Genomic DNA, 14,440 nt, shown 5'->3' with positions numbered 1-14,440 from the left:
GCAATCAGCTTTCTTTATGGTCCAGCTCTCACTTCCATACATCACTACTGGGAAAACCATAGCTTTAACTATACAGACCTTTCTCTCTGCTTTTTAAGATGCTGGACGTTTTGTTACCTGCCAACAATTCTATAACTATGTCCTCAAACTGTACAGCCTGGATGGTCTGAACTCCCTGTGGGTCAAGGAGCTCCATGTGGGCAAGAGGCCGTGCCTCACCCTCTTATGGGGGAAGGTGGTCCCGGTTGTCCCCAGGCCCCTAACCCCACAACACTCACCCAATTGGGCAGTTTAGCATGCCAGCTGGAAAGGGAGGTCTTGCATCCCCCCCTCCCCAGCTGTGTGAAGTGAACCCTCCAGCTCCCAGCTTACCCTGCTGGGCAGCTAATGGCAGCCCCCGCAAGATCACAGTAAGGCAATATTTTGTGCCTGTGTGAATTGCTCCCCTAAAACCAGTTTTCATTGACCTGAGATTAATTTACCCAGAAGTAAGATGGTTAAAAAGGTTTGCAAACCTGTTGTTTTAGTTCATCTGTCTTTTCTTTTAGATTTTCCTTGCTTGTCATCTGTTTCTGTTCTGCTTCTTGCTCATCCTCAAAATTACCAGAATTTTGTGCTTTCCCCTTTAGTGAGTCTTCCTGTCAAATGGAAAAAGGAGCTATGGCAGCTGAGCAAGGCAATAAAAATAGTGACTGACTTTGTCAAACATATCCTATATAGTTATTCTTTTTAGCTTTAATTATGCCAGTAGCTTTTAACACAATAAAATAAAATATAATACAATGAAAACCAAAACTACAAGTGAACGGACATAAATGAATAAAGACACAGCAGAATCTGAAACACAAAATTGAGATAAAAAAATAAAGTAGGTGTGGGGAACCTCCAACCCTCCAGATGTTTCTGAACTACAACTCCCATTATCCACAGGCTTGGGACTGGTGGAAGTGATCATCTAAAAATGGACTATTTTCACATGCTTTTTTAAAAGGATGATGATGATTTATTGAATTTATATACCACTCTATACCCGGAGGTCTCAGGGCAGTTCAAAGAACAAAAGCAAAATATAAAGCCACAAAATATATAATCAAAATAAAAACAACAACCCAATAACCGCCCCCCCCTTTCAAGGCTTAGAGGGAAAAGAGTTAAAAACAGGCCTCATAAATTTTATTTTAATTTTACTGACATTTATGAGGCTAAGTAAAGCAGGACTCTTCTGAGTAGATCAACTGTGTTGACCTTTGGAGGCATATTAATCTAATTTTTGCCATCGTAATAGGTTATGAGTCACATGGTAGCTACCCTAATGATCACAGTGTTGGATGGGACATACATATTGCAGGGACTCCTGTAAATAGACAAAATTCAGCTGTAGAGATCTTCTACTGTTTTTGTGAATTATGATTACACAATTTGTTGTCTGAATTGCTCTTTTGGGGACGCCATTTTATTCTGTTCTTGTTGGTGTCTGGAACATTTTAATTTATGGGTGGTGCCTGGAACAATTTTATTTATTTAGAAAAGCAGCATATAAATGCTTTAAAATAAAGAGCCTATTGAATTTGAATGCCCAGGCTACTACAGTTAAAGAAAGGAAATGGACAAGCACCTTGGGTTCAAAGTAGGTCACAACTTTATGGGTTACAGATGTGAGTGAGCTGGGCATGGCACTGGACATCTCCTGTTTTATCCAGCCTGCCTGCTGGACAATTGGGGGGGGTCAAACTTGTTAAAGGATGACCTATAACATGCACCAGATACAATCTGACTAGTTTGCCATGCTGGGAAGTGCTTAAGGCCCTCAGTCCCCACTTGGGTGTTTGGCCAGAAGCACCTCCCCTGAGATATCCTGCTGCCATGGAGGTAGATGGAAGAGGCCTGAATTTTCACCTCCAACAGAGACTAAGGGTCATACCCAATGCCGTAGCCATCAAAGCTGTGATGGTTGCTAGGAGGAAGGCAAGAAACCTCAGACAGTCACAAATCAGCCTGAGGGCAAAATTCCCCTCCGACCCTGAATATGTCAACTGAAGCAATCCATATTTGTTCTAAGCACAGGGGCATATAGAATTGGTGTGCAGTACACAAATCAAATATAGGTTTCAATATGGAAAACTAATTACCCCAAGCTTGTCTTCAAGTTCTGTTAAGGAGCTACACAGTTCACTGATAGAATCAAGAACTTCTTTGTGTTTCACTCCTATTTTCTCGATGTATTTCTTTCCATCTTCAATACCTGTAGTTTACAAAAAATTGAGCAGGAGCACAACATTTATATTAGCCCGTTGTAGTAAAAATGTATCTAGCTTTAGGTTCAGATTTTTAATATATATATTTTTACACTATAGACCGACATCTCTATGTAACAAAGTGCATAATTTCTTATCACGGGAGGAATTCAGCATCACATTCTTCTAATCATTCCTTCAGTGTGAGCATTTCTGTTTGCCAGACAGAAGAATCCCCCCCTCTCTCTTCCAGAGGATATTTGGGGGGAGTCGGGATAGTGAATGCAGAGGGGGACGTGCGATTGATGGCAGCAGCAAGCAGGAGATTGGCAGTGGTGATTGGGCAGGTGATTGGTGGCTGCGGCAAGGCCTGATGGCGATTGGCTGTGGCTGTGGCAATTGGGCAGGCGATTGGCAACTGCGGCAAGTGGGCGGATGGGCTGTTCGTGATGGCGAGTGGGCAGACAATTGGCTGTGGCAAGGTGCGCGATCGACAGTGGCTGTGGCAAGTGATCGGCAGTGGTGGGCAGGCGGACTGAGCGATTGGCGGAAGGACCTCCCCCACTCCCCCCAAGAGCTAAACAACTTAATTTTGGGTTAAAAAAATAGGGGTCATCTTATACACAGAAAAATGCGGTAAGCTCATCTCCCTTCTTCCCCCAAAATGTACATAGAAGTTTCAAAATAATAGGTTCTTACCATATAAGTCTTTAGCGAGGTTTGTAATTTGCTGAATTCTTTCCTCTTGCTGAGGGACTATCGGCTCAACAAACTTGTTGAATTGCTTGTAAAGTGTTTCTATTGCCTCCCTCGTCTTACATTCTGATGAGTATTTCTCAACTCTAACTACTGTAGCACTTGCTTCTTCACACCAAAATAGACACTATGAGAGAAATGAAACAGAAAATCCCAGTATATTAAAACATATTTTCCAGTTAAATCACTGATGGCTCAATCAATGATGTCAAACCATGTCTAATCCTTTCCATAATGCTAATTGCTGTGTTTTTGTTTTGGGGTTCGTGTGATCTTTACCGATATTCAAGAGTACATAGCAAAAAAACTATCCCAAAACTGAACCCTGCTGCTTAATTTAGAAAAAGCCATTATATTATCGATAGCCTATAACTTTAAATAGGGTGTATGTGTGGTTCACATATGCTAACGAAAAGAATCAATGTAAGAAATACAATGCAAATTCAACATTCAACACCAAAAGAATACTATGGTGACAACCTATTACTACTATTACCATTAATGATAAAAATTCTACCTTTTAAGTAACATAATTAAACAACAATAAATATAAGAATCACAAATCAAATCATATGCAAAACATCAATATGCATCAAGATGGAACATCAGAATGCAATATAATGCAGAAAGTCTCATAACTATCACAAAAACAGTCACAAAAATCATTTCCATACACATTCACTCTTCACTCTACACAATACTACACAACACAATCAAACACACAACCGCCATTTACATAATCACTCAACAATCACTCAATAAACAAGTCTTGAAGGTCTGGGGTGTGAACAGGCATTAGATGAATGAGAACTACTATAGTCATTTAACTCCAGGTTCTTTCCACAAAGTCTCTGGTCCATTTAAAAAAAGTCTGAAATGATGGATGAGATGCACATAGGCAATGTACATTAGTCCCATACCTCGAACTGGCCCCTTAACACATCTGTAAAGTGCATTTGTGGTTTTTCTATACCTCTTCCATCATCTGCTGCAGACGCTCCATCAGATCCAAATTTTGTTTGTAATCCTCCATAATCTTGCCAAATTCACTCAGCTGTTTCTCTAATTCGTTGATTGAGCCAGAGAGTATCTCAGCTTTATCACTAGGCTGAGTTGCTAAGGAATCTAAGATTTTCTTCTTTAGATTATCGGTCTTCTTTCTCAGTACCTGTTCCAAGGAATACAGTAAGAATATTCAGAGAAACGTTCAATAGAGCAAAAACTTACTCAATCTGAAATCACCACAGATAACTGAAAAGCACAGGAAACAAACACACATTTCTGCATTTAGTAGGTTTTTACAACTTCCATGGAACTGAAAACCTTTCTGAAGGCACAGCTTGGCCACTACTGCTCTACATCGTCTGGTTATCTTGGTGGGGCTGATAGCTAGGTGGTAGATTTCTCCCTAGCATTTTAGGCCATACCTGCACAATATATTTAAAGAATTTTGATACCACTTTAACAGCCATGGCTTCCTTTCACTATTGGTTTTGGCTTTTGTTGATTTAAAAGCATGTCTATGACCCTTTCAACAGGAATATCATATAATAATTGCATAATGCTTTGAAGACAGACGTGAAATGTTGAGTCAGTTTTGAACATGAAACACACACACACACACACACACACACACAAAATACCCTAAGCCAATTGCTAAAAGAAAAAGGATGTGTGACCTTTGGTGTTCTGTTTCATCAGCTGTGATATGAAAACTATCTGCTGAATGTTGTCAGTCATCATGGTGCATCTTTGAGATACATATCATGCAGGCCATGACTCAACAACTATAATTGTTACCTGCATTTTTTCAGAATACGCATCAACTTGCTGAATCTGAATTCTCAGAGTCTTCAGATTTCGTGCTTTTTCAGTTTTCTTGCTATAGTTGAATTTCATGTTATTGAATTTCTTTTTGAGGTCTTTAAATGATTCTCTGAGCTGGAAACAAACCATTATTTATGAGTGATTATTAACAGTGATATAAAACAAAGAACCCGTACAGAGTTAATAAAAAAAGTTATTTATACTGCAGTCCTATCTACTCAAAAGTATGTCCCACTGAGTGCAATCGAACTTACTCTCGGGTAGAACCGCAATTACCCAGGACTCAGGAATAAAGCCCCAGTTGAATTCAAAAGTATGTACTTTGGAATATTTATGTGGTTAGGATTACACTCAACGTACATCCTGAAAACATGGGGTTCCCCCCAAAAAAAGGGAGATAATCTCTCTCTGTGAAAGCATGTAAACCATAATTTAAATGCACTACAAGTTTTTATTATTCTGGGAACACAGTACTCCAAAAGAAAATAAGTTCCCAGGCTGAAATTTCTAAAAACTACCATTTGGAAATAGCTGGTGTGCATCACTACTACTAAGACAAGTGTCAAAACTTGTAACTCCACAAAAATGCTATAATAGTACGAATATGTACTATTTTCCGCTTGATGCAGAAGACTACTCCTCCATTGCTATTTTCAAAGAGGGCAGGGAGTAGCCCCAAGCTGATGTTCCCCTGAAACTCTTCTGCTCATTTCCAACAGGACTGCAGACTCTGCAACATCTGCAGTATATATTTTCCACTGCATCCTCATTCTTACTTGCTTGTAGGTCTTAAAATATATGTTTGTTTCATTTTGGCCTTGCCACGTGATCTCTAGTTTCTGACCGTCAACACGATGGATGATGTCCGTCATCTAGCAACTAATGGGATTTAAGCTCTAGGGCATAGAATTTGATACCTGCTTGAGCTTTCATAAAGGTGTCTTTGGAAAGGAATGAACAGCCTTTTGAATTTTTCTAGCAAATTAACACTGTGCTGCAAAACTAAATGCCATGGGATGGAAGCCGATAAATTCATGCTTTTCCAGTATTTTCATGTGCTCCTTGCCAAAATAGGCAGCAGGACACCTTGTGGAGAGTGCTTAATTGATCCCAAATATCCAAATAGATTTTCATTTTCACTGGCTTGAGATCTTGGGGCTTCTTGATTATTTCTGAACCAAATTTGTGTCCTATTTTTGATGGGAAGGAGAAGGCCACGCCCTAGTGTAGGAGCTGGTAGAGGCCGCAAGCTGATAGGCCTCCAGGGAGGCGAGTGTGTATGTTGCTGGAATACACAAAGAGAAGTGGAGGAAGATGGAAGCTTTCCTAAGAAGTTTCAGCTATCCATGATTTTTTTTAAAAGGGCAGAGGGTGACTAATGGAAAGAATGGGAAAGAGGGGGAGGGCATGACTGGGGACCCACTAATTTAAGGCAAACTGGAAAGGAACGCACTGCAGCTGTCTTGAAATGAGGGTTGGGGAGGAACAAAGGGCTTTGCCATTCTGCTTCTCTCCACCTAAGTCTCCGTGCACAGTCTACCTTCAAAGCACACTTCTCCCCTTGAACAATTCTGCGCATTGTAGTTTGTTGAGGGTTGCTGGGAACTGTAACTCTGTGAATGGTAAACTAGGGTGCCCGGAATCCTTTGAAGGAAAAGATGAGCTCTGAATGTGCTTTAAAGTTATAATACAATCTTGAGTTTAGACAGCAGGGTATTGTGGGAAGTAGATGGGAAAACACGGCCTTCCATCCCAGTCCTCCATAACATTCCATTGCTGTCAAAAATAATTCCAAGGTATTATTGTCTATTCTAAGCTGTGTTTGCCTCTGCATACCCTTAGTGAAAATGATCTCTTGGTGTATTCCCTGGGATATGGTACTGGGCTTTGATGTGGGGGTCCAATGTTCAAATCCTGGCTTAGACTTGAAGCTTACTAGGCAAATAATGCCAAGTCCAAGATGCCAGATGGAGCTGCAGCAATGTCTCTCTAAGCAGGTTTCTCCCTGGACTTCAAGGAACTGGAGTGATTGTTTCTCATCGTGGCTTACCGCAGAGTTGTTTCAAAGATAAAGTTTATGTTAATATATGCCTAACCCTTATATAGGGCAGGAAAGAGAGCTAAATAAGTACCACACTCCTCCTCATGATCCACACTCACACCAGCCCAGAATAAATGCACTTTTAACTTGAGTGTATGTGCGAGACATCTTTGAGTGCTGTCTTTACTTCCAGTTATAAATAACACCTCCTTTTCAATATTTCATTCTCAGTTGGAGGTCCTAATTATCAATATCAATTTATCACAAACTGATTCAGTCACAGCTGTCGTGTTTGGGGCCTCAGCTTCACCAAAAAACTGATTTTCAGTTTGTCGAAGTTGTCTTTTCCCCAAAAAGTGAAATTTGTACAGTGTAGGCAATGAAAGGAATCCTTTGACTGAGACATACGTCAACAAGAGAATTCTCTTTAACAATACATGTCAATTCACCAGCGTTCATTAATTAATTAATTAATCTCTCCCTCTCTCTTTTTGGCAAAGATGCATGAAATGAGATCTTGTTTCAGAAGAAACTGCTTGTATGCCAAAAGATCTGCAGCTGCTGCCACTTTTCTCTTTTAGACTTAATGGGAAATCAGCTCAGATTTAGTCCCTTACATTGCCCTCTGTCATGTCTTCAGCTCCAACTCAGCACATGTCCCAGTCAAAGGAATGGATAGTTCTGCTTCAAGAGTGGAATTATTTTGTGGTAGGAGAGCAAAACTGCTAAGTATTGGTCAGCATGGTCTCCTCCTAACATACCCATTTTGTTTCCGTTCTCTTCTCCAACACACCTGTTATATTTTGGTTGCCTTTGACTGACCTGTGTAAACATCAAATAGCCGAACAAGTGCACTGACAAGGTGGGGCAGGTGAAGCTGGTAGACGTGATGTGGCCCTACTTAAAAATAAGGCAAAATAGAAACCTCTGCATGCATCTAACACTCCAGTACATAGTCACCTGAAAAAAGTAAACTCTCCTCTGATTCCAATAGTAAGCAAACTTTGGGTAGCCTTCTAAGCATTTAATGAGCAATATCATTACACCACTGTAGCTGCCATGCTTTCAGCAAATTGTAATAATAAAATTTGCTGAAGCCACGACGGCAACAGAAATGTATTTATGCACTTGATTGCTTGTAAGGACAGTCATTGGCTCTCCAATAAATTTTAACATGATATGGGGCAAAGGGTCATTTGAGTTAGCCACTCACTCCTCTATTTATTGAAAAGTAGAATTGATTTTAATCAACTTTGCCCTCTAAGAAGCTTTTCTAGTGCCTTATAGACAAAATTTGTGCAGATGTCCTGAAATATAGCTGCTTTGTCTTAGGTAAGGAATGATGGAGGGGATATGTGATGACAACTGCTGTGATTTATCACACAAGAAGGAGAAAACAAATAATAGAGAACAGGACACTGTTTTAATGATCTGGTTGTCATGGTTCACAAACAAAACAGAGCAACTCACTTTTTTACCACTCGTCTAGGAAAAAGGCTTTCAGGGACCAACCATTTAATTTGGCGTTATCTCCCTAACTGATTAATGGGGGATGTTTATCTTAAACAAAGGCAGTATGCAATTTAGAACAAGACTTCTACTATAGATGAAGACAAAAGAAACAGTTTTCAACTTGTGGCAGGGTTCGGCTAAGTTGTTGTGTGGGTGGAACAAGGTCTGCTCATGCAATGGGATGTTCCTCGTCTCCCCTTGCCCGCACCAAATCTTCTCTGGAAGGTTGGGGGGGAACTCAGAAAAGGTTTAGAGAGCACACAGGGGAGAGAGGAGAAGTCCGGTTGCATATGCAGACCTTGTACCCCATGTGCATCCCCACCACCACTGACACTGACACCCTCGGTTTTTACTGCAGGGTTGTTTGTTCCTGTGAAATAAGGTGTTGCTGGTGGTGGAAGATTACCACTGTGGAACACATGGTCCTTTAAAGAGGAACGGTAAGGACACCTCGCTCTAAACCAAGCTCCACCTTGGAACTAATGTGCACATCCAAAAGAACACAAATATTTTGAGCAATAAACATGAACGTATCTTGGGCAATAAAGCATTTATGAAATCTAGTGCAGTCAATTGGAGATGTACAAAGAATGGGCAATATCCAAGCCCAGCCTACCCCGCCATGCATGATCAGGAAGACTTTCTGCTCAAGGGAGGGACAGAATTGTGCAGCTAGGCTGCTCCTGCTCCAGGAGGCCTCCTAACCTTTAGGAGGAGGACCTACAAGTCCCCATGAACAGGTATGTGCTTGTTAAGTATAACCAGCTTTCCCCCAGCTACCAGTAGTATAACATTTGTTTGTTTCTACCTGGTAGGCAATGTTCAATTTATTGTTTGATGCATGTTTTACTACTGGAGGCAAATAGAGATAAACTGCAACGGTGACAACTAATTTAATTATTCACTGAATTTGTAACTGTCAAAGGCATTCAAGCTGACTGAACAATAGCTACAATATGCTTCATAATAAACTCACTACTTTAATTATAAAATCCTGTTGGATTAGTGCTCCTAAAGCAATATAGACAAAAAATAGTTACAGTGTAAAAAGGGCATCTTGCACTGCTTTATTTTATACGTGAATTCTTGCAGGTTATAGCTAGCAGATGGCAAACCACCAACCACTTAGGGGACCGTCATTAATGGGATTAAACTAGTTTAAGAACATGCCATACGACTTTTAAGTGATTTATGAAGAACACTTGGGCACTCTAACCCTTTTAAAGTTTGCACAAGAGTAGCATAACCACTGGCGGAGGAAGAGGAGTGAGGGGAATGCACCGTCTCTGGCAGCGCAATCCTGGTGGGGTGTCATCGCGGCTGCCCCCCTGCCTGCGCTGGGCGCCACGCCCCCGCAGGCAATTTGCTACACCCCCACGACATGCGCCAGTCCCGCCCCACCTGCTCTCCATCCCCCGGTGCCAGAATATGAAGCTCCACCACTGAGCATAACATTCCTGTCCTGTGTGGCAAAATACTGCCATCATTTTTGATTGCTGGTTATGCATTAAGGAAAACACTACCCAAATTCTCTCCCAGATGACAATTTCTTTTTAATTGCATAGCCCTCTGGATTTAAAACAGCAGTCCATAAATATGTTTCGCCCTGTACCAGTTTCACGACAGGTTTAGTGGCTTTTCCTCTTTGTCGCAGGACTAAACTATGAAAGGCAAGGATGGCTACGATAAGTACTTCTAGGCTGCTGTATACTGAGAGCAAAGTAAGGAAGGTGCTGGTTGGAGACTGTTTCTGTGCTTGAAGATACAGAAAATCCCTAACAGAAGAATGAAACGAAACCTTGGCACCACTGAGGTGAAATTCACAACTTCATACAATGGTCATTTTCACGCTTCTGTTGAGCTCAACCAGCTGGCCCAGAGGAATCAGATTCACCAAGGGAGGTGGAATTAACAGGAAGGTGAAAGAGATGGTGAGTTTGATTCTCCTGCTAAGGACTGGAAACTAGCCGAGTGCAGACAAGCTGATTGGGAAAAGTGAAATGTGATCACTAGATGTTTTATGTAGACAAGCTGAGAATAGTACCAGTTGAGGGGACAGGGGGTGGAGAGAAGCGCACTTAGACACAGACATATGCATATGTCCTCATAATTAGGGTATAAGATGTTCAACTTTCCACTGCATGACACAGAGAGGATGAAGCTTCTAATAATCTGAAAGCGTAAGAAAAATGATGGTACCTTATTGACATACTGACGCACCTAATTATGTTTAGAGAACTGCAGAGGTTTCTCATATCTAAAGGGACTTTCTGCTTGTTTTTCTTGAACTATTGCCCTCCGTTCTTCGTAGCAAACTGATTTTGAAATGAAGGAAACTTTGAAATGAGCAATCCATGATATGGCATTAGAGAGGGGCATCAACTGTTCCAAGAACAAAAGTCCTTCTGATGATGTTCAAGCCTCTGGACAAATAGCTATTTGGATGACAACAACTATTAATTTATCTACTATGTATCTATCTGTGGGAGTTGTTTGTTTGCATTTGGACACCTCTTAGGATATCATAATCAAATTTTGCATGATTGTCCCTGAGATCAAGGAGCTGATGTTCATCTGTATTATTTGGCTCCAACTGGATGCCATTTTGAATCAAGATGGTGGATTGAACATTTCAGTACTGCATTGATTTTAACCACTGATTTCAAATTCTTTGGTTTCTTAGAATTCCTCAGCAATGCTGGACACTAGTGCATCATAATGTTTGGAAGAGCTAAAAGTCCATTTAACATGCTTCACTTGACATCTGTGCTTCAGACTGTGTACTAGAAGGCTACATTTCTGCTGTACCAAAATGCTGTTTGTGCTCGAAGTTCAGTTCAAATATCTCTGTAAGCCTATTCCACTTAACTAAACCACATAAAAGCCAAAGAACAAAACACATCTTTTCAGACTGTAGATGACACACATGTATTTTTTTTTCTTTTCACATGTAGAAACTAATCTCTGTATAGTAAATTAGCATATTAGAAAGGAAGTATCAGGCACGCTAAATTAGAAACATGATGACAGCTTCATTGACTACATGCAGATAACTTTTTACATGGGACAAGAGGCATTTTTAAAAAATCAACTCTGCCCTCACTATATATACCACAATAACGTGCAGTCTGGCTGTAAAACTGCAGAGAGCTGAGACCATTTCCAACCTATCTTCAAGAAAACAAGTGGCATCTCAAAAATGGGTTTGTGAATCACACACCCCCTCATAAACTTAACCAAATAAAGGTGAAAGGATAGCTCTACTGAAGACTACTAAACAGAAAGAAGTGAAAGGACACGACAGCTTTTGACCATTTAATATGCTTTTTTCACCAGACCTCACGTATCTCGTCTTTTGTGGTGCAGAAGTGGAGGATGTGCGACAAATCTTCCTCATACTTTTCAGCTTTGGAATACCAGTTCACGCTGTCAGACTGAAGGGTCATGAGCTGCTGCTGCAGGTTCTTTACAGAAACATTAAAGGAATTCTAGAATGAGATGCAGAAATCAGGCTGAAAAAGTTGGCATCAGGGGCTGCAAACTGACCTGCAACACTATTTGTTACAATAATAATAATAATAATAATAATAATAATAATAATAATAATAATAATAATTTATTTATACCCCGCTGCCCATCTGGCTGGGCTTCCCCAGCCACTCTGGGCGGCTTCCAAAAAAATATTAAAATATTAAAATACTGTAATACATCAAACATTAAAAGCTACATTACTTCAGTTTTGTTATTGTCTTTTATTTTAAAAAACCCTTCAATTTAAAATTAACCTATTTTACAGTAAGATTATGTTCTTCCAAGAGGTTGATGTGCCATATTTCTGGCAAGATTTGAAAATATGGGGTTCACTTCTGCATCTGCCTAAAAAAGGCGTGAAGCTTGACATTGGCATAAACTTGGGGAAATATATTCCCACCAGATTGTTCTAGTTAACTGTCTGATTTTTGTATTCTGAACCTGCTACAGTATCTTCTTTTTTTGTGTGGCACCGCTTTGAGGGATAGGAGTGAATCATGTGGCTATGTCATGGAAGATACAGACAGAGAATCCCTCTGGACAAAGAAAACATGCCTCGTTGCTAATACTGAATGCAGAGGAGCAACTGAGCACTGGGTCTTTGAAAGAAATTATAATCTATCATTTTGTTATTTTTATTGTGTTGTTACCATCGTGTACTCTTTATATTAGGCCCTCTATCAAACTGTACATTGAGGTACAATAGAAACATGCTTATTTGGTTTAAATGCCTGAGTCTAGTTCTACATTAGCCTTTCTTGAATGCTGAGGAAGTAATAGAGGAATATACAATTATGTGATGCTTGCTGAGCGATCCTGGCATTTAATCTCTCAGCCTGAAGGGATTTGGATGTTGCCTTTGGGTTAACTTGTAAATAGCCTAGCTCAGTCATAGAAATTGTCATATTATACAATATGGGAAAATAGGCAATTGTCAGGTTCAATCTCTGGTATCCTTCTAAATCTGTTGTAAACAGCCCGACCCAGAAGTAATGGAGAAAAGGAAGCACCATGCCCCGTTATTATCCCTGCTTTCTTCCACTACTAGGGCCGTTCTGTTGACTTACAGGATGTTGCACTGCTGAAATTATATCCATTCCAAGAGTGAGTGCCAATTTGTACAGGTGCCTGATATATGCATGCTTCTCCTGAGCATTATTCAAGTGAATCTTAGCATGTGGGGTGTCGCTGGGCACATCTTTCGCTTCAGGGATCTTCAGTCCTCCTGATTTTATGAGGCCTTCAAGCTGAGGAGATTAACGTATTATGTTTCGTTAACAACCATTCTTCTGTCCCTCCACTTTACAGTCATATTCCATTATGTCTAAGCTCAAGACATACACAAATTTGGATCTGAATCCAGAGTTAGGAGCTGGTGTATGCTTTAGTATGGTTATTATATAGTCATGGGTGCTTTGTTTAATGTGTTCATTTATGGGACACAGAATACACATGCAAGAGAACTTCTGAGGTTAAATAAATTCTTGCCAGGTTAGAGGTGACTATACTCACTTCCTCTTTGACATGATGGAATTTGATAGTCTTGTTGAAAATGTCATCATATTCTGCCATCTTTTCCTTTATCTCCTTATGGAGATGAATAAGCTCACTTACTTTCTCAGATTTTTCCATGTCAGGCACGCCTTTCAAGCTCAGCTGCTCTGATAACTTTAATGTGTATTCCACCTCAGCATTGAGTTGCTAACAAATCAGATGCAAGAAGATTATTGAAACTTAAAAGGGAAACACACATTTAATCCAAGCAAATCACTGTTGACTTCAAGCCATTTCTTCTTCCTCCTTTTCTGAATGTGGAGTTCACACCTAGCCTGTGAATCCCCGCCCCCCTATTTCCAAAGCTAAGCCCTAACAGGCATAGAGAGGCAAACTCGGCCCTCCAGATGTTTTGGGACTACAACTCCCATCATCCCTAGCCAACAGGACCAGTGGTCAGGGATGATGGGAACTGCAGTCCCAAAACATTCGGAGTGCCGAGTTTGCCTGTGCCTGGATTAAGATATGCCTAAATTCTGCCCCACCTTTTGCATTCATGTTAAACTGGGAGTTGTCTGCTTGCTTACTTGTTGTATCCCATTGGTCTGAAAGATGCGCACATTCAAAAGGAGGACTTTTAATTCAAAATTAAATTTGTCCTCTCAGTAGCAATGGACAAATTAGTCCATTTCTCCTCCAGGCCACTTTTGTATGTGCTCATTCATAAAACTGTCATGCCATGTGTCAGCATTAATCTTTGATTTAAAAAGCAAAACAAAACACCAATCTGCATGAAAATTTGCATCGACATCCAGATTTGAATATGTATTTTCTAAATGAATTTTCTCTCCATGGTTTTATACAATTTTGTTTTAGCTGAGATGTGAAACCCAAGTGGGCAACTAACTTCTGATCTGCACATTAGTCCAGGGTGTGTGAAGCAAGACATTTCAGATCAGAATTCTCAGGAAAATATCTCAAGCATCCCTAACTTCTCATCTATTCTCTATATAAAGCAGATTGTGGCAGAATGAGGTGGATTGTC

The 14,440-nt window shown here is 40.3% G+C and overlaps 1 protein-coding gene across 6 annotated transcripts in view; it reads right to left on the bottom strand.

The window, feature by feature from the left end:
* Positions 1-14,440, bottom strand: part of CCDC141 (coiled-coil domain containing 141) — a 114,372-nt gene that overhangs the window by 23,031 nt on the left and 76,901 nt on the right. For 3 of the 6 annotated variants that reach the window (XM_083703711.1, XM_083703710.1, XM_083703714.1), the window contains 8 exons: positions 13,414-13,602; positions 12,969-13,148; positions 11,709-11,858; positions 4,791-4,931; positions 3,964-4,158; positions 2,934-3,117; positions 2,130-2,242; positions 516-638 (listed from right to left, as the gene is read on the bottom strand). In XM_083703711.1, the coding sequence (XP_083559837.1) occupies positions 516-638; positions 2,130-2,242; positions 2,934-3,117; positions 3,964-4,158; positions 4,791-4,931; positions 11,709-11,858; positions 12,969-13,148; positions 13,414-13,602 (1,275 nt within the window). The remainder of the gene's footprint in view (positions 1-515; positions 639-2,129; positions 2,243-2,933; positions 3,118-3,963; positions 4,159-4,790; positions 4,932-11,708; positions 11,859-12,968; positions 13,149-13,413; positions 13,603-14,440) is intronic. The other 3 variants (XM_083703712.1, XM_083703713.1, XM_083703715.1) reach the window with 1 other exon arrangement.

This window comes from Podarcis gaigeae (genome assembly GCF_964106915.1).
Source record: "Podarcis gaigeae genome assembly, chromosome: 1".
NCBI classification, from domain to species: Eukaryota; Metazoa; Chordata; class Lepidosauria; order Squamata; family Lacertidae; genus Podarcis; species Podarcis gaigeae.
This window is presented reverse-complemented; position numbering and strand designations above follow the sequence as displayed.